Source organism: Coccinella septempunctata, chromosome 6 (assembly GCF_907165205.1).
Source record: "Coccinella septempunctata chromosome 6, icCocSept1.1, whole genome shotgun sequence".
Taxonomy (NCBI): Eukaryota; Metazoa; Arthropoda; class Insecta; order Coleoptera; family Coccinellidae; genus Coccinella; species Coccinella septempunctata.
Window position 1 is genome coordinate 31986391 of NC_058194.1, and position 19508 is coordinate 32005898.

Genomic DNA, 19508 nt, shown 5'->3' on the forward strand with positions numbered 1-19508 from the left:
AGATATATTATATATTATCTTATTTTCCTGATGCCCCGTAGGTAACGACGAACCCCTCAGAAGCTCTGTGAGCTTGTCAGAATCGATAACGTCCGTTAAAACTTTTGAAAGAAAAGAGCAAGTCGGAATTCCGACTTGTATATCAGAATTCCTACTTGTAACTCAGAATTCCGGCCTGTAACTCAGAATTCCGACTTGTATCTCAGAATTCCGACTTGTATCTCAGAATTCCGACTTGTATCTCAGAATTCCGACTTGTATCTCAGAATTCCGACTTGTATCTCAGAATTCCTACTTGTAACTCAGAATTCCGGCCTGTAACTCAGAATTCCGACTTGTATCTCAGAATTCCTACTTGTAACTCAGAATTCCGGCCTGTAACTCAGAATTCCGACTTGTACCTCAGAATTCCGACTTTTATCTCAGAATTCCGACTTGTAACTCAGAATTCCGACTTGTAACTCAGAATTCCTACTTGTACCTCAGAATTCCGACTTGTATCTCAGAATTCCGACTTGTAACTCAGAATTCCGACTTGTAACTCAGAATTCCGACTTGTATATCAGAATTCCGACTTGTAACTCAGAATTGCGACTTCTAACTCAGAATTCTGACTTAGCAAGTCGGAATTATACATTTGGATTTTTTTTGTGCGGCCCGCCAGCGCTTTCGTAAAGCCCTGTGATAAGGAATGGTATTTCGCAAAATGCAATGCCGCCAACCCTCATTACCAACTCTAATCCTCCTCTCATTGCTTCACATCCGCAGACCAAGGAAGCGTGATTTTATTTTATTGGCCATTTGTCGAGTTTTATTGTGTCGCCCGATAATTCACCGAGTCGGAGGACCCCCTTTTGTGCTAATATTAACAGTACATTACGTCCGAATCGAAATCGGATTGAGTTTATTAACATCACAAATAGTTCCGTACTCCGGGGACACAGGAAGAAGAGCTGGGGTCGGATTAAATGGGTATCGATTCCTTATTACTCGGATCCCTCGGACCTGTACCATCCCCATTCGAATCCTGCCAACAATTCGTGGCGAAAATCCGTCAAATTTCAATTCTTCGATAGTTACGGCCATTTTCGTATGAATTTCAATCGTTTTTCTTTCAGTGATTTTCGAGGAAGAGCTTGAACAATTAATGTAAGGCCAGAGATAGAAATATTCCCAGAAGCAACACGATTTTTAAATCCACTTGCTGAGAAATAACTAAATACAAAGAAAAGAGACTAAAAATAAAAAAATTTGAGAACAAAATCAAAACCAAACGACAAGGAGAGATAAGGTAGTTTTTCAGTGATTTTCGAGGAACAGCTTGAACAATAAACGTAAGGCCAGAAATTGAAATATTCCCAAAAGCAACACGATTTTTAAACCCATTTTCTGAGAAATAACTAAATACGAAGAAAAGAAACTAAAAATGAAAAAATTAAAGACCAAAATCAAAACAAAACGACAAAGACAGATATGGTAGTTTTTCGTGGAGGTTTTTGGGACCGGAGATCTCGAACGCCCGAGGGGTTGAAACGGCAGGGTTTCTCCGTCCGATAGGGTGCGCTAATACAGAGCTAATAACGCAAAGTTAACGCTTCCGGTCCAGCGCTTCCGCTCTCCATCGCTTCCCCAGCCTACGACGATAACAGTCCTCCCCAATTCATTACGTCCCTACTTATTTATTTATGGATTCCGATCATATTTCACACTATTATTAACTGCTTTTCATGACGCCGACCTCCCCCGGGGGTTCCTGCGCTAAATGTGACAAATTTTGCGACGGATTCTCGTTCTCGTGGATGATTCACGAGTTGATTCGACATTTTTCGAGCAGAAATAGGGGTGGATCTCGGTCAGGTGTAGTCGAAAAACGAATTGAGCGAAAGTTTTCACGTACGAAAGATGATCTCGACTCAGTGTGATGAGCTGTATGTTTCGAATTCTATCCAACAAACCGAAAGTTGTAACGCAATGCAGATATACAAGTGATATAGAAAACAGAACACCCAGTATTGATATTTTTATTCCATAAAATTTCTGCCAGAGTTTGTTGAGAAATCGAATTGATGGATTGAACTGTAGTAAAAAAGTATAAAATAATAAGGTGTTAGACCTCCACTATATTTTATGAGGTCAGAAACACATCAGGGCATCATGTATACAGGTTGATTCTTTGACTCGTACAAATATTTCAACAGGAGATTCTTGAGGTCAAAAGAAACACTTTTTTCCCCTACTATTTTTTCCAGTTCGGCCCTGATAAAAAGATATAGCCATTTTAAGTTTCAATAATGAGCTATCCCTTCAGAATGACAAGCTGAATCTATGACACTACACATCTGTACATAAAAGGTACTTTCGTTTGCATAACGAAAGTATAGAGGAAGTGTAGTTTATCTAAACATAATCAAAAGGAGATGTAGATAAACTACACCTCCCATACACTAGTGTAACTTAAATCAGCAAATAGTAAAATCGAGTGTAGAAAAGTGCTACCCTTTTATGCAAACGAAAGGATCTAAAGAGTTTCAAACAGAATCTCAACCGATTTTGCAGCTATGCGTTCTCTGGTAACCAACAAATCTCACTAGCAAGCAGTTTGATTGCGTTATTTCTGACAGGGGTGGTTTCAACAGAATCACTTTCTACTTGACTGATAATCCATAAGATCATTAACGAATCAACCGTATAGTGCATAAAGCTGATAGTATTGAAATTTGTAGTCTATAACATGTTACCCTAGAGCACTGAACCTTTGTCACTTCTCAGCTTCATTTTTCATACGTTTATCACGTCAATTAAAATTTTGTTCGTTCGGGCCAGTACGATCCTGTGGTCCTGCCCCCGCCGCGCCACGAACGCCGTGTTCCTCTATTCTCTCGGGTAAATAAGTTGATTGATCGTCTCAAATTATCTATACATGCATTTTGTCGATTGTCTGTTCCTAAATGAAATCCCATTAAGACCTTAATTTGTCTCTGGTTGCCATCGTTCCTTTTATCTTATCTCGCCTCGCCGAGAAAAGCATAGGAATAGATTTTCATCCGCAGACGCCTCATTTGAATCCGGACACGACAAACCTATTCAATTAGACTTTAAATGGTCAGTTTTACATACGATGTTTAATCGGTTACAAGACGTTGGAGGTGGCTAGACTAGGAAATTCACTCTGATCATTTGTTCGTTAGGTGTGGGTAGATCTAAGGTAGTTTTAATTGATGAACGCCAGGTGATTTCGACGACTTTGACTTATTGTTAGGGAAATTACTGCCAGAGTTGAGTGAATACAGAATGAGAGTTTCTTATCATTTTATTCATCCATCTGCTATTATAGGTAGATGCCTATCTGGGAACTCGAAAAAACTCGTTTGAATTCAGGCCAGTTGATGACTATAATTCATTACACTGTTTTTTTTTTCATCACACAAAAATACTAGATGGGTCATTGCTAACTGCTTTAGTTCTTGAAATTCGCAGTTTTTCATTATGAGTTGAGAATACAGATGAATCACTTCATGCTAAGTCCTATTCAACAATGTGAAACCATCATTTCCTCTAGTTACAAGCCCCAACACCATCATCATACCAGAGTCCCAGCCTCTTCTATAGGGTGATACTTTGACTCGTACAAATATTTCAACAGTAGTTACTTGAGGTTGATTTTTTTTTGGTGATGGATTGGTTCTTTGCGAATAAAAAAAACCACATTTCATATATTTACCACGAACAGTTTAGTTTTCATGATTTTTTCTGCGGAGGTCCGAAATTTTCGATTTTCTATCGACCGTAACTTGAAAAATAAATTTTTAAAAAAATATCTGTGTGCATATTCGTCATCTACGCTCTCCAATTAGTCAACAGTATAAATTTGGTTCTGATCGGAGACAAAAAATTTTTTTCAAAAAATCGCAATTTTTCCATACATATGTATGGAAAATTCGAAAAAATTTTTATCTCTCCGATTTCCACCAAAATTGGAGTATTTACTAAATCGAGGGCGTAGATTACGAATATGCGAACAGAATTTCGCTTAGAGGATTAGTTTTCAAGTTATGGTCGATGGAAAATCGGAAATATTGAACCTTCGAGGAAAAAATCAAGAAACTGTTCGCGGTAGATAGATAAAAATTGAGTACTTTGGATGACTACAACTCTGTTTGGAAGATCCACTGATGTGTAGTGTCCCAGATTTAGCTAGTTATTTCAAAGAGAATTTTGTTTTCCAGGGGTGACACAGCTCATTATGAAAACTCAGTGTTTCTTTTGACCTCAAGAATCCACTGTTAAAATATTTGTACGAGTCAAAGACTGGGAACCAGGGAAGATGTGATAAGCGATAACCTATTTGAAAGGCCATCGTATCTTGAGTTCAGCGTATTCCATTTTTCTGTCTGTCAAAATGATGTTGGGTCATTCTGAAATTTCATCGGTGGAAATGTAGGAAAATTAAGAATAACGTCGACCAGAGTAACCGGGAAATATAAACCCGTTTCCAGTTGTTTACGCGAATGGAACCGCAAAGCGTCGCAATCCCCATAAAACACGCCGAATGTAGTCGGCATTGTCTCAATCCGAACTTAATGGAGAGTATATTCAATCACTTGGGGTGGCCCCTCCCGGCAAAGTCGGAAGCATGCTAGCAGACTGGGAAGCAACCGAAACGTACCTAATGTAATGTAAAGTGTAGCGAATAAAAGAGAATAAAGGGCCCGGTTTGATAAACGAGCCCGCAAAGAATTCATTTACAGCTAATTTTGACGGCGACAAACCCCATTGTGGAGCGGATTCTCTTTTAGTATGTGGAGTCGTTAGCTAAGTAACGCGGGAAATTAAGAGGGTTTCTTTCGCAGCCACCGGAAACAATACATATACGCATTTATCTTCCGGACCTTCTACGCCGCCACATTCGTCTTCCCTCACCCCTGCCTTTTTCGTGGAGGAATCGGGAGATGGAGGAGTTTTTCTACTGACTCGACTCCTCCCACGTCCCTCATGTTGGCCTTACTCGCCGAGAATGTTAGAAAAAAAAATTCAACTTGTATGTTTCACTCATAGAAAGTCCGGGAGAGTTGGACCCCTGAAGTTGAAGCCACTCAAGTTGTATCTGTAAATGGTAGCAACTCATTTTTTTGCGTGAAGATATCATACCCAAATGGGTTACTATAGATAATAGTTTAACCTTCTCACTCCCGAACTGTTTTGATGGAGGTCAAAATGGAGCCGTCACTAGGTGCACCACTAGCTTGCGATATACTCGTATATCGCAAGCTATTTACTATACCGGTAGCGCGAAATTTGAATTGAAATATTTGAGGTGGTTCAAGTCTCCTGACTCCCATGATTTATTTCAAAACAGAATGAATGGACTGATATCTAACCTAACTAAAACTACCAAAGCACCAAAATCAGTTGCCACTATGAGCAATTGATAACGGTCAAAGCCATTTTTGATAGTGATTGAACTAATTTGTACTTCCAATATATCCATCTCCTATAAAACGATTTTCTGTCCTTAGTAAAAGCTTTATGGATGCTGATTATAAAACCGGAGATCTGAATTGGATCGGACGGATATACCAGGAGATATAGAAGATTATTTTCGCAGAATAATATCTAGAGCAAAATAATTCGATCAATTAGGTCAATATTAGTAATCGTCATTGCTACAAATTAACGAGCAAGAGATTCCGCACTGACAAACGTAGCTGCAATTCAAATTTCTATATGTGAGAGGGTAAGTGCAATGTCTCCCACTCTCTCGCGAACTGCAATAAGTTGCAAAACACGGTTGTTCTTTTCTGTGAGCGTGTCAAAGACTGACTACTCTAGGATCGCTTCGCAACGTGCAGGCGTTCAATTCGCAACACATCAACATTGACTAATCAACGTTGAAAGTCTTTAAAATACGTGGAATTTTCATTGCAGTTGCAAAACAGCTTCATAGTGCCAAAGAATAGGCCAATTACGCCGATTCGGCGATTGACTCGGCCGTAGTCTCGGTCGAAGTCTCGGCCGCAGTCTCGGCCGATGGCTTCGTGTTACTCTTGAAGTATCTCATCCTAGGAAACTTATATCTTCTGCCAAAGTGCCTCAAAAGAATAGGGGATGGGAAACGGGATGATCTTCTTCCTTTAATGTCCTAGACGTGTTCTATGAGTGATAGATCGGGAGATCTAGGTGGCCAACGCGATGAATCGACTGGATTGTCTTCAGAATGAGTGGTCCCGATATTATTGAAGCGTTTTTTCCCAACTGGAATGATTCACGGACCGAATTTTTCGTCGAATCTCCTCACTCTCGAGTCGTTATCGAGAATGCCCTTCATAAACCGAATCCTGACGGGCTAATAGCGTATCATTCCTTCCGATTTCCTACAACATCCCGTTCCCAGGCGGCGCGCAGTTATCGACGTATCCATTGTCTCGCAATTTGTTCCTACCAACGTCGGTAACAGTCGACAAACAATGGCGACTGTAATAGAACATTCGCCGATTCGTTTTGGAGCACCACTATTGTATTGTACCGTCATAATTTAGTGGTTAACTTTTGCCCGAACACAATAACTAATGGAGTGTGGCCGGCCCGCTGCAATAAAAGCGGAATTAAGTGGCACTTGGGCACGGAGACACCCTCCGCCCGACGCTCTTCTGAACCCACCCCCTCGCACAAAGCACGAGAGTCGAGACGCGAGCACTCCAGATTAGCGCGCGTAGCTCGCACGCGCCCTTGATTGCAACTGTGAGCTTAGTCGAGTGTTTGAGGGATTAGCGGTGCAATATGTTCCACTCAAACTGCCCCAACGGCAATTTGCGGTCGGGGCGTAGGCTTTACCTGCCCTTGAATCGTCCCGAACAATGTTTGCCTACAGTAATATCACTAACCGAGAAATTTCCACGGCCGAGACGTCGGCCGAGACTTCGACCGAGACTACGGCCGAGTCAATCGCCGAATCGGCGTAATTGTCCTATTATTTGGCACTCTGAAGCTGTTTTGCAACTGCAATGAAAATTCCACGTAATTTGAAAACTTACAACGTTGATTAGTCAATGTGGACGTGTTGCGAACTGAACGCCTGCACGTTGCGAAGCGATCCGAGAGTAGTCAGTCTTTGGCACGCTCACAGAAAAGAACAACCGTGTTTTGCAACTTATTGCAGTTCGCCAGGGAGAAGAAGACTTTGCACTTAGCCTCTCACGTATAGAAATTTGAATTGCTGCTATGTTTATTATTTATCTTTCTACCTGTTTTTTTCTACAAGAAGGACTTTCACGACATCGTTGGAATAGCAACTTTAATTTTTCTCTTATGCTCAAACCAGCCCAGTCTGTTTGAATCCATTTGGACTCTGAGGCTCATATCGCTTGTAAATATCCCCGAATACCAGAGACGTTCTGTTCTGCCTACCCTGTGCTGTCTGATAACCCCGGAAACCAACAATATCCATAGCGAAACATTCGAATTGTTCATAAGTTTCTATCTCACCACTCGGGCATCCATATCTGACATTTATCCAACGATTTTCGAGCACAAAAACCACACCGATTCTAAAATCAACATCGTTCCTCGGTCCATGAACCCGAATCTCCAATTTTCAATGAATAATAACGGGATTGACCGCAAATAAATCAGACGCTTTTCGTGGTCAAGTAAAGAAGAAACTCATTTGTTCGGACTAGTTGGATAACGATTATGGAATTGAATTGCTAATGGCCTTTTTTGTGGATTATTCTAAACGGGTAAATTGGACTGGGAACGGACCATTCGAATAATCGATCCAAAAGCGGAATAAAATACAGGGTAGCCAACCGGCCAACAGGGTTCAGACTGGAATAATTAAATCCGAATTTAAACACAATAATTCATCTCTGGAAGATAGATTCTTATACATATAGGTACTTTGACTCGTACAAATATTTTAACATCAGATTCTCGAGGTCCCAAGCCGCTGTATCGTTTTCAATGGCTCACCCTGTATATTCGAAATTGGTCACTTATCGCAAATGCCATCCCCGGACTCCCGCCCTCAATTAATACCGCCCCACAGACTAACTACTCTGAGGAGAACCAAAAAGACCACCTACCAACCGGTGGTTTCTACATATCCCACAGTAGAAGAACTACTGCAGGATACCATATTTATTTTTTATAGTCAAATGAAGAGCATACACGCCCACTGCTTCTCGTGAGAACCCACCGAAGCCGGTCGCCAAAACTTATCGTCACCAGCGCGTTCAAACAAAGAAATGAGAACGGAGTCATTTTCATCAACGTCTATTATTAAAAGTTGGAACTGACAAAGTAAAAGCCACAGTTGGGGAATAATCGGTCGAAAAGGGCGCCAGTTGCAGGTAATAATTTAAGATGGTATCAGAGACATTTTTTGCGGTTTTGTTTCTTTGAGTGGAATAATTTTATATCATTTCGTTGGGTCACTAATAGTCACTTAGTGTGTCCCTGATTGATGCAGGAATATCATTCCGAACAAAGGAACGTGATTATTACGCTGCTCATGCGTCAGTGCCGCGCGTATTTCAGGCTGAAGGGATCGAGTATTCCGTCAATAAACTAAACAACCCAACTAAACTTCGCACAATCTAACCCAACTGAGCTCTACCCAATCTAACCGAACCTCCCAGAGTCAACCTGACAAACCTCACCTAAACTAATTGGCCACAAATACTCATCCAAACTTAACCTAACCCAACAAAATTCAGTCCAATCTAACCGAACCTCCCCTAGTCAACCTGACAAACCTCATCTAAACTAATTTTCCACAAGAATTGATCGCACCAATCTTACTTAACCCAACACAATCCAACCAAACCTAAGCCAATCCAACCAAACCCAATCCAATCTAACCAAACCCAATCCAATCCAACCAAACCCAAGCCAATCCAAGCAAACCCAAGCCAATTCAACCAAACCCATCCCAATCCAAGCAAACCCAAGCCAATCCAACCAAGCACAAGCCAATCCAACTAAACCCATACCAATTCAACCAAACCCAAGCCAATCCAACCTAATCACGCGCAATTCAACCAAACCCAACTAAAACCGAACCAATCTAGCAGTGTCGCTTCTCAACATAGAATTCATTAGAACTACAGGGAGAACTGTAGACCACGTAAGGTCAAGAACAACTTCAAAACAAACCTTGAAGTCACAGAGCAATGAAATCCCCTTTAAATCTACAATCCATCCCTTTTCAAGCAACGAATTTTCCACTGCAATAGAAAAAATGAGATTCTTTACCGTGAATATTCAACAGCCATTCAACTTCGTACCGGCGGTCTACGCCACTGACGACTACGATTACTGGTACCTCGATCCATCGAGGTCAGCTAAACATATGCTTCAAATTAAATGATATTAGCGAGATGGGCCCCGACCATGTCATTTGTGACTGTGTCAAATTACACTTTTAATACACCCCCGAACCTCAAATTGGGCAATATTAATGTCAGTGGGCAATGTCTTTGGCTGCGGGGGTATGACATTAACTGGGTACCAGACGAGCTTCTTGGTAAATACCCATTTACGTCTAGTCTCGCGTTTATATTGTAGTAATTTGGAAAGACGCGAGGTGAACATGTTTCGAGAGGGACCTCCTGTACTGGTCTACCGAAATGGTCATGCGATGCCGAAAACTCACCCATTGAGATATAAACACAAATTATTCCCTTGTATACTTTTATGTGTATCACTCAACAACCCAACTGAATTCCGCACAACCTAACCCAACAAACCTCGGCGCAATCTAACCAAACCTCCCCAAGTCAACCTGAAAAAACCCCACCTAAACTAATTTGCCACAAAAACTCATCCAAACTCAACCTAACCTAACCTAACCCAACAAAACTCAGCCCAATCTAATCGAACCTCCCTAAGTCAACCTGGCAAACCTCACCTAAACTAATTTGCCACAAAAATTCATCCCACCAATCCTACTCAAGCCAACCCAACCCAATCCAACCAAACCCAAGCCAATCCAACCAAACCCAGGCCAATCCAAGCAAATCCAAACCAATCCAACCAAACCCAAGCCAATCCAACCAAACCCAGGCCAATCCAAGCAAATCCAAGCCAATCCAACCAAACCCAAGCCAATCCAACCAAACCAAAGCCAATCCAACATAACCAGGCGCAATTCAACCAAACCCAAGCCAATCCAAGTGAACCCAAGCAAACCTAAGCCACTCCAACCAAACACAAGCCAATTCAACCAAACCCAAGCCAATTCAACCAAACCCAAGCCAATCTAACCTAACCACGCGCAATTCAACCAAACCCAACTAAAACCAAACCAACCTAACCCAACCTGACTGAAAAATTAGATACAAGAACTCATTCTTCCATATATCCAACCAGAAATTAAAATGATACAACTATGTGTCCTTATCTTAACGTCACTGAGTATATAAACTTCATCCATCTTGAAAAAACATCATCCCCATCTCGGCTTATAACAGATTCCACCATACGAGGGAAACGAATCTACATAAAATATGCCGCTCCGAAAGTATACCATCTATTCGTAAACTTCCAGGGCAATATTGAAAAATTGATAGAGCTTTTAGGGGTAAATTTAAGGCGGACATAAGAGATGAGTTTGCGGAGGTCGCATCGGTCGAGAGCAGTAAATAGGGTAAAGTGAGCCGAGGATGTGGAAAGCCTAGGCCACATGAGAATAGAAGTTTCGGTCACAATCGCTGAGCATTGATGGCTTCCTTTTAGTGGACGAGTGGATGGCTCTCGGAATTATTTATGCCTTGACACATCACTCCTCAAGCTTGGATTTCTCGAGTGGCGGTTCCAGAAGGGATTTTGGGTGGGTGAATAATTTTATATTCGAAATACTGTAAGGTGTTGTTGATATAGAACAGGTAAATCTTGTGATTCTGTGATATTTTTTCGATACCCTGGAAATCAACTAAGAATACTTCAAGAAAAAGCCAAAACTTTATTCACAAAAAACTATAATTCGATCAAATGAACGAGAAGCCACAGAAGCTGCTAAATAACTATTCAGAAAATCGAATTTTCCTCTACCTTCCCGATTCGTAATGATTGAAATATCTCATAATTGGCACCAATTACTGAGTTAAATCCATATCATATCACTATTCTCGGCTACCACCTATTGTTCCTCGACAACCAGGAAAACAAACTAATTTCTCACACCTTCAGTTCAGTCGAAAGCAGAGAGTTATTAAATTCCGACTTGAACAAACCTATCCGAATCGAATTTGCGAGTGAAGTGATGAAAAGTACAAATAAATCACTTCATATCATTCTCATCGTTACTGTCACGAATGTCGTTTGTTCCGATGTGAGTTTTCGTTCATTATACCCGTTTCTTTCCCAAATTACACGATGTTCATATCCTGTTGCAGAATAGATTGAAGGTGTCAGTTTACTATGAGAGTTTGTGTCCTTACAGTATAGATTTCATCAAGACTAAGATATTTCCCCATTACAAGGAATTCCAGAATTATGTAAGGTTGGAATGGATACCATACGGAAAAGCTAATGTAAGTATTCGGGCTTTGGTTGACTCATATTGAGCAGCATTAAAAGTTGGATCAGTTAAGTAGTTAGTATCAGAATTTCCTGGCATACTTGTGGTTGATATCCTAATCAAATACCTTAATGAATTATTATTACTCAAAGAGCATCGCCAGCATCTTCCAAGGGTAGTCCTAATTTTTTTAAATCATTGATTTCAGCAAACACTCATAAATGGAAAATGGTCATTTAAGTGTCAGCACGGAAGGGATGAATGCAAGTCAAACATGTATCAAGCTTGTGGTCTGGATCAGGGTAGAAGTCAAGAAAGGAATATAGAATTCATCAACTGCGTGGTGTCTTTGATCAATCCAGCTTATACACGTGGAATTGAATATGTACGTTGATTTCAAATACTTAATATCCTCTAGATGTAATCGCTCATTTTAATCTTCAAGTAAACATCATGGAAATTTATCGAGTGGTGTCAAACTACATTATATTGGTGGCCATTAGTGTACCTACCACTCAAAGAAAAATACTCTACGAAAGCTAGATGACCTTTGATTTCTTAAACGACAATCTCAACTTTTTTCACCACAACATAAAGAAGTCCCACTGACGCATCATTATTTCCGTTGTTATTCCTAGTTTTTCCTGTTTCAGTGCGCAAGAGCCAACACTTTCGACTGGGAAAGTATGGAAAGCTGCTTCAGGGACGGAACAGGGGATGATCTGCTTGCCAAAATGGGCAAAAAAACTTCGAATCTGGGATCGAAATTCAAGCATGTTCCCACTGTGGTTTTCAATGACGATTTCGACCCCCTCCTATGCGAGTACGCCCTGGAAAATTTCGTCAAGGCTACCTGCTCCAAGATAATTGGGGAAAAACCAAAAATTTGCTGAAGAAGCTCAAACTTATCGATTTCTAAACGACCAAAAACCCTACCACTTTGGAATCCTCCCATCAATCGAAAAAATAAAACGTTCCTCAAGCGCAACCATGAATTTTTTAGCACCCCCGTAAATCCCCCAATATCGGACGAGATGTCGCGGATAGATTGATGATGTCCAGGAGCGCCGAAACAGTTCCGCTCGCGTCGTAACGGCCGTTATCGTAATGCGCGTTGACAGGAAGATACGATCGCCAATTTCGGACGAATTAGGACTCGGACGGAACCAATGAACCGGCAACGTTTCCCCGATGCGGAAACTCCCCCTTTATGGGTTTTTTTATTGGGATATTTTATAGCCACCAAAACGAGACGGTTAACGTGATTGAAACGGGGAAGTTCAAAAGGAATTTTTCGTGATGCGCCCATGTTCGAAATGAGTTGATGTACGCATAAGTATAGAGAGATCAACTCACTGGGCATTCAGTTATTTTTGGCTTGAAATATCTTGCAATTCGCAATCAGTAGGCACTTTTTTCCCGTGTAATTTTGACAGTTGCTTTTCGAATCAAGCCTTCTACAGCTTCATCTTTGACGAACCATGTACAAGATAATTGTTCCTAATAGAAATCTACGGTCTACACCAAACAGGCTTCTTATTCCTGAGACTCCCACTTGGTCCACTGAAGGCTCTGTGATATCTTGATATCAGTGATATCAGTTTTGTTGGCTAGGCAAAGATTTACCAATTTCTGAACACTTGCATACTACGTGTTCAGTTTTTTTCTATCGCCATGTCTTATTTGCTGACTTTCCTATGTGGCATCAAAGGTATTTGTATTATCCCGTCAGCAGCCCCATTATACAAAAATCAGCTGGTGGTAGCTTCAGGAGTTGTCTGGAGTAGATGAGAACAGAGGTACCAGACAGGTACATCGAAAAGATTTCGAAATATCTCGAGGAACTAACCAGGGGACGGTGGAAGTTGAAAGATATCAGGACTATCCCTGCTGTAATTTCATCTACAGGCCTGATACCAAAGAAACTACCAGAGAATTGAGGAAACTTCAGCTGGACCAACATATCTATGGAGTCATGCGGAAAACGGTACTGCTAGGGGGGCGAGAACAGTGCTCAAGTTCCTGGGAAGTGCAGAAAAACATGGAAAAGAACACCATACTTCGACAGGAAGTGAGGGGAGACATGATTGGAAAACTGGGAAAGGGTTCCAACAGAGCTTAATCCTTTCGATGTCAGGGCTATCTAGGATAAGTAAATGTTTCTCTGGAGATGAGTGTGAAATCATACAATATGGTGAGAGCACATGAAACAACGTCGAAAACAATTGGTTACATAGCATCCTATCTATCTATACAAATAATCACTGATATAATATGGTTCTAGCATTATAAGCATCGTTGGACCACACTGTATACGTCTTTCCCAGTTTCTAGGTAGGAGTTTATCGCCGAGAAAAAGCTAAAGTTAGCTTGTAGTGGTCTCTCAGCTGCTGAGCTGAGGCTTAAATAGTCGTATATCTGCTACATGTCGATGTGTCGGTATTCGCGAATGAAAATTGCCGATACAGCCGATTCAATTTCGAGGCAAACGACGCCTCAAGATGGCGGTATTCGCGCCGAATCGAATCCCGCTCATTTCGCAGTCGAGCGAACGTTGACCAGATGCAATGATTGCTATTTTCTCGCAGATGGCGGCAAAAACGTGGATGGAAATCCAACAACGAATCGGCTGACGCCACATCCATACAGGAATTACCGCCCTGCGGTCGGCGAACGACGCCGCGTCAATTGTTATTCATGGTCTGGGACCGGATCGGCCTCCTTGCGACACCAATTTACATACTGAAACATTTCCACAATCCGAGAACCAATTTCCCCCGTACTTTGTGTCAACTGTCGACTAAATTTGCGGTTTGAATATCGGGGAAAGAGGGCCAAAGCGCGAAATTGGGTTTTTTCAATATCTTCAGCGGCTTTCTTGTGTGTTCGGACGCCTCATTCGATATGTAGGAAGTGGGATTTCGGCGATATTCTGATCGATGGGGGCTGCGAAACCCCAGCCAGGCTGATGTAACCCTCGCATAGCCAGTAGACGTCTCTGTGCTGTGAGAAAATCGCATCTCGATGGGAATTTCAACAGTTTCGAGAAGTTCTTCAACGTTCTTCGATCATAAATCCGTTCTGATCCCAGAAAAATTACATCCTCTTCAAGGATGCACTGTATAAATGATGGATAATCCGTTTAACTTACCAAGAATGCTCCAACACAATTTAAAACCAGTCCAATGCGTACAATACTTACAGTGGCTAATTATACCAACGTCAAGATACATTTCTAGAATAAACACAAAACCGAATTGCTAGATCAAAGCACTTTAGATTCCCTACCTACAAAAACAGCGGCTGAAACCATGATACAGCTTCAAGAATCTACCAAACCATATGTAGATCGATATTAGAATATAGACATCTAATATTTATTAACCCACCCTTAATGAACTCGAGGAAGGAGAAATCAGTATCATCATGAGAACGCTGAGCAAAATACGCCATCCAACGAATCCACGTCATAATCTACCAAATGATCTTCCCGACGAAAAAATGGAGATAGAATCGATCCTAAGTACCTAGATTTCAAAACTTAAGAAGGAAATTTTTGAGCAGACCACACAACCTCCAAATCCTCCAGCCCGTAGTTATTCATGAACCGATCCACCAAGAATCAAACAAGAGAAAATACCACTAATGGATGCAATAGAGGGCATCTCCGACAGTTAGAGCCATCGCTCTGAACTGTTGTTTTTCTTTGTCTCTCTTTCTAAATGACTACGTACACATCCTCAAAAAAAAATGTGGGTAAGATCTATATTTAAGTGTATAATAGTGACAGAAAGTTCTGGATCAATAAATATATTTTCTTCTTTCTTCTGACCAAGAAGGCTTCTACATCATCAATGTCCTTTTAGCATCTTTGGCCAATGAAACTGTTCGTCAAAGGCCCAGAAGTGTTGGACCAAGTGCTACAACGCCACTAAGAGACTTTTTTCTAACTCCTCAAATGAGAAGACAGCATCTTATAGTTTCAGCAGGAAAAATCAACGCGTTTGAGATGACGCAGTTAGTTCAATTTCCCTTGGCACAATCAGAAAACGTTTCCGGGAAGACAATCTAACACCAAGAGGATTCTAAAGAAGTTAAGAGTAGGCAATAGAGCCGGTACACTGGATTATGGTTTGGGGGTGGTGTCTCTTTTAATGGCAGATGCATCTCAGACATATATGTTGATGAAATTATTAACGGAATAGTCCCACAATTTCAGGAAGCTATTGGCTTGAATGCACTGCCACATGATCTCACCAGCTATGCTAGAGAATACCAGGATAATACACATCTAACAGTACCTCCAAGATCATCGGACCTAAATCAAATCGAGCACGCTTGGGGCTAAAAAGAGCTCTCTATGTCCACAGACCACAGCCTAAAGCGCTTCAACAGCTCTCAGATCTTTTGCCACAACTTTGGCAACGGAAGAAGCAGGTTTAACCCAAAGAATTGGTAAAAGAAAGCATGCAGGGAAGATGCCAAGAAGCAATTGATGCACGTGGTGGTCAAACTGTGTGAATAGAGCTATGAATTTCAGAGATCTTCAGAAACTTTTGAAGTTTTCAGATACTGTATGTTTGTTGCTGTGAATCTGTATTATTCTCGTCTGACAACTCTATACAGGGTGAATATTCGACCAGTACAAATATTTCAACAGTAGATTCTTGAAGTCGAAAGAAACACTTTTTTAAATTACCATTTTTTCCGAATCGGCTCGGTTTGAAAGATACAGGCTGTTGAAAAACCATAAAAAATTTACTTTTAGTTCTATATCTCACAAACGGTTTTATCGAATAAAATGAATTTCGTAATATACCTTTTCATTTATTTGATGAATCTTTTTTGAACAGAAGATACAATCCACGTCTTCCAGTTTTCTCATTACGGCGTATAATGCGCCATTTTCGAGTGAATGAGAAATATCTGTTTAATTCGAAAAATTGGGTACTTTGGCTGAATACAACTCTGTTTAAAAGATCCACAGATGTGTAGTGTCACAGATTCAGCTAGTTGTTCTGAAGGTTATTTTGTTTTTCCACAGCTCATTACGAAAACTGAAAATGGCTATATCTTTTTATCAGGGCCGATTCAGAAAAAATGGTAAAGGAAAAAAGTTTTTATTTTGACCTCAAGAATCCACTGTTTAAATATTTGTACGATTCAAAGACTCACCCTGTATGGACATATGTATCGACTACTAATGTCGATCGGAATGTGAGGTTGAATGAGGAAATCGATTTTTTTTCGCATAACAAGCTCGTACGCCGATTGGCGAATAGATCCTCGAAACAACGATCATCGCCTCTATGAAATATCGAAACGGCAGAACTTTCTCATTGTTCCTATACATCCAATCCGTTTTTATCCCGACAATACTGCAGGCCGCAATCGCCTACCCGCCGTTATTGGATTTACTCCGCTTTAATGGGTTTTTCGAGAATTGCACTGGAAAAACAAACAATGGTAATCGTATAATAATGGAGGAATTAAGGGCCCCCGTGGAACGTTGCGAAAGCCGCAGAGTTACGTGTCAGAAGCTGCCCATGTCCGATCGTATCCGAGCAAAAACCGGGAGCCATTAGGTATCGGTTAAAAATCGTTGACCGTGCCCTTCTGGCTTAAATTGTTTGTTTAGCGCGGCCTCCGGTCGAGATGGATTATTTTATTATTCCAGCAGCATCAAATCATCTCCGGGCGGCAGACCGCAGACGCGGATATCTCTTTCTCGAAATGAATTCGTACGGTCGGGAAGATCGGGCGAGGTTCGGGTGAAAAACTGATGGTAATTTTCTAAAGAGAGAATCGAAAAGCGTTTTTTTTTTCACTCTGGTGTAGGCGAGTCACGTTCGTCCGTATTGAAAACGGCAGTTTGTTCGGTTTGAGACGAGAATGGTCGGAGAACATTGGTTATACAGGATGAGTCTATGACTCGTACAAATATTTTAACAGTGGATTCTTAAGGTCGAAAGAAACACTCTTTTCCTTTGCCATTTCAACTGAATCGGCTCAGTTTAAAAGATTCATTCATTCATTGCTGTATCCAGTTACCGGGAATAAATCTACAAAAAGACAAAAAAAGAAAAAAAATAAGGTATAAACAGACTTGTAATTTCTTAGGGCTAATAGGGAATACTCCTTCTGACGAAAATGATGTATTTTTTATGAAATATCCTTGAAACATCACATTTTGAAATAACCATTTGAACAGTTTCCCAAAAAAATTATTTTAAGCACTTGAAAATGAAAAATAAAAATGGGTATTTAAAGTTTAAAGCGTTTTGTGAGAATTGCTCAAGCTGGCAACATCGACTGAAATATGCCTTGATAATAAAGGACAACAAATATATTATCTTGATGAGATAGACAAAGATGGCTGTCTATGAAGTCTGCGACGAACTAGGAAGGTCGTAAAATTTTATGGGATTTTTATGGCCGGTTGCAGTTGAAGCTCGCCAGTAAGTACGCGCCTGTAGATCAACAGCTGTTATTTTATAAACAAGCTGATCGGACATTGTTCTCTTCATTGTCTTGTATGCGTTGTCGCCAAATCGTAAACTCCGCACAAAGCGATTTAAATTTTAAAACCCCATATTTGAAGGATGATTTTGAATGGTTTCCGCTGTGAATTTGAAAAAATCTTGAATGAAACTCATAATTATTCAATTTAAACTTGCATATGCAGTGATAACCCAAATTGAGGAGAATTCCCCATGCGATTGTGTGCCCTCCTGTGACTGAACAGAACCAACCGTGACCTACAGATCCTTCCCAACTCAGGGCATGGATAGTCACCAACCAGATCTGGCAGCCGCTGTATCCTTCTCGAGTCTCCATTATAACTGTGTACCATGGACCTCCACTGTGACCTGTCCAAAGCATGTTGTTCCCAGTTATGATTGGCATTAACTGATTTTAGGGATTGATGTAGTACATCCTTAAACCACTTATACTGGCCTCCTGGTTTCCGGGCTCCCTCTGTGAATTCGCCAGACAGAGCTATTTAGGGGAGTCTTGTGTTTTGCATCCTCAAAATGTGGCCGCTCCATCTGAGTCGGGCCCTCGTTACTTGAGTCTCAATTGTTGTACAACTCGCGCGTTGCAAGACTTCCGCATTCGAAACTTTGTGGAACCATCTGATGTGCATTATTTGTGTTAGATGAAGTTGTTGCGTTTGTTCAAGCTGTTTAATATGTTGCCTGTAGGGCGTCCAGCTTTCGCTTCCGTAAAGAAGCGTTGGGAGGACCACTGCTTTGTAAACAGCTGTCTTGGTCTTCAGATTGAGGTCGTGATTTTGAAACACTCTGTCCTTTAGCTTCCAGAATGCCCGTGATGCCGAATGGATACGGTTGTGTATTTCCGTGTCTAGGTTAGCCCTAGTATTTATGAAGCTTCCCAAGTATTTGAACTGCTCGACCTGTTCTAGTGTTTGAAGGCTTTCTGGCGGATTTACCAGGATTTTAGTTTTGCCGATATTGAGTCTACGGCTTCGTATATATGTTTATAGGTGTCAAGCATTATCTGTAGATCCTCTGGTCTTCTAGCTATAAGTGCGCAGTCGTCTGCATATTGTTTAAAAGATGCAGAGAAAATCCATAAAAAATGTCATTTTCAGTTTTATCTCACAAACTTTTGTATCGAATGGAATGGATTTCGGAATATAGTTTTTCATTTATTTGATTAATCTTTTTCGAACACAAAATACCACCCACGTCTTCCAGTTTTCTTGGCCCAAATCTTGAAACAAAGTTGGACGCTACCTAATGAATACTCGAACGTTTTGTGAAATAACAGCATTCCTCATATTTTCTCGTATAATGCGCCGTTTTCGAGTAAATGATAAAAAAGTATCTGTGAAATATCAAAATTGGGTACTTCGGCTGAATACAACTCTGTTTGAAAGATTCAAGGGTGGCACAGCTCATTATGAAAACTTAAATTGGCTATATATTTTCATCAGGGCCAAATCGGAAAAAATGGTATAGAAAAA

At 40.8% G+C, this 19508-nt stretch overlaps 1 protein-coding gene across 2 annotated transcripts; it reads left to right on the forward strand.

The window, feature by feature from the left end:
- Positions 1-11182: 11182 nt before the first annotated feature.
- On the forward strand, positions 11183-12506 carry LOC123315668 (GILT-like protein 1). 2 transcript variants are annotated; one of them, XM_044901489.1, is made up of 4 exons: positions 11183-11329; positions 11394-11531; positions 11727-11903; positions 12172-12506. In XM_044901489.1, the coding sequence occupies exons 1-4, from the start codon at positions 11261-11263 to the stop codon at positions 12409-12411; spliced, it is 624 nt and encodes a 207-aa protein (XP_044757424.1). In that variant the 5' UTR covers positions 11183-11260; the 3' UTR covers positions 12412-12506. The 2 variants fall into 2 exon arrangements, with proteins under 2 accessions (XP_044757424.1, XP_044757425.1); XM_044901490.1 differs by having other exon boundaries at positions 11727-11899.
- The last annotated feature ends 7002 nt before the right edge of the window (positions 12507-19508 follow it).

Excerpts from the sequence above, each read along its gene's own strand:
- LOC123315668 (XM_044901489.1), top strand. The coding sequence starts at position 11,261 with ATGAAAAGTACAAATAAATCACTTCATATCATTCTCATCGTTACTGTC. Across the intron at positions 11,330-11,393 it reads CGAATGTCGTTTGTTCCGAT|AATAGATTGAAGGTGTCAGT; the intron begins GTGAGTTTTCGT and ends ATCCTGTTGCAG. Across the intron at positions 11,532-11,726 it reads TACCATACGGAAAAGCTAAT|CAAACACTCATAAATGGAAA; the intron begins GTAAGTATTCGG and ends CATTGATTTCAG.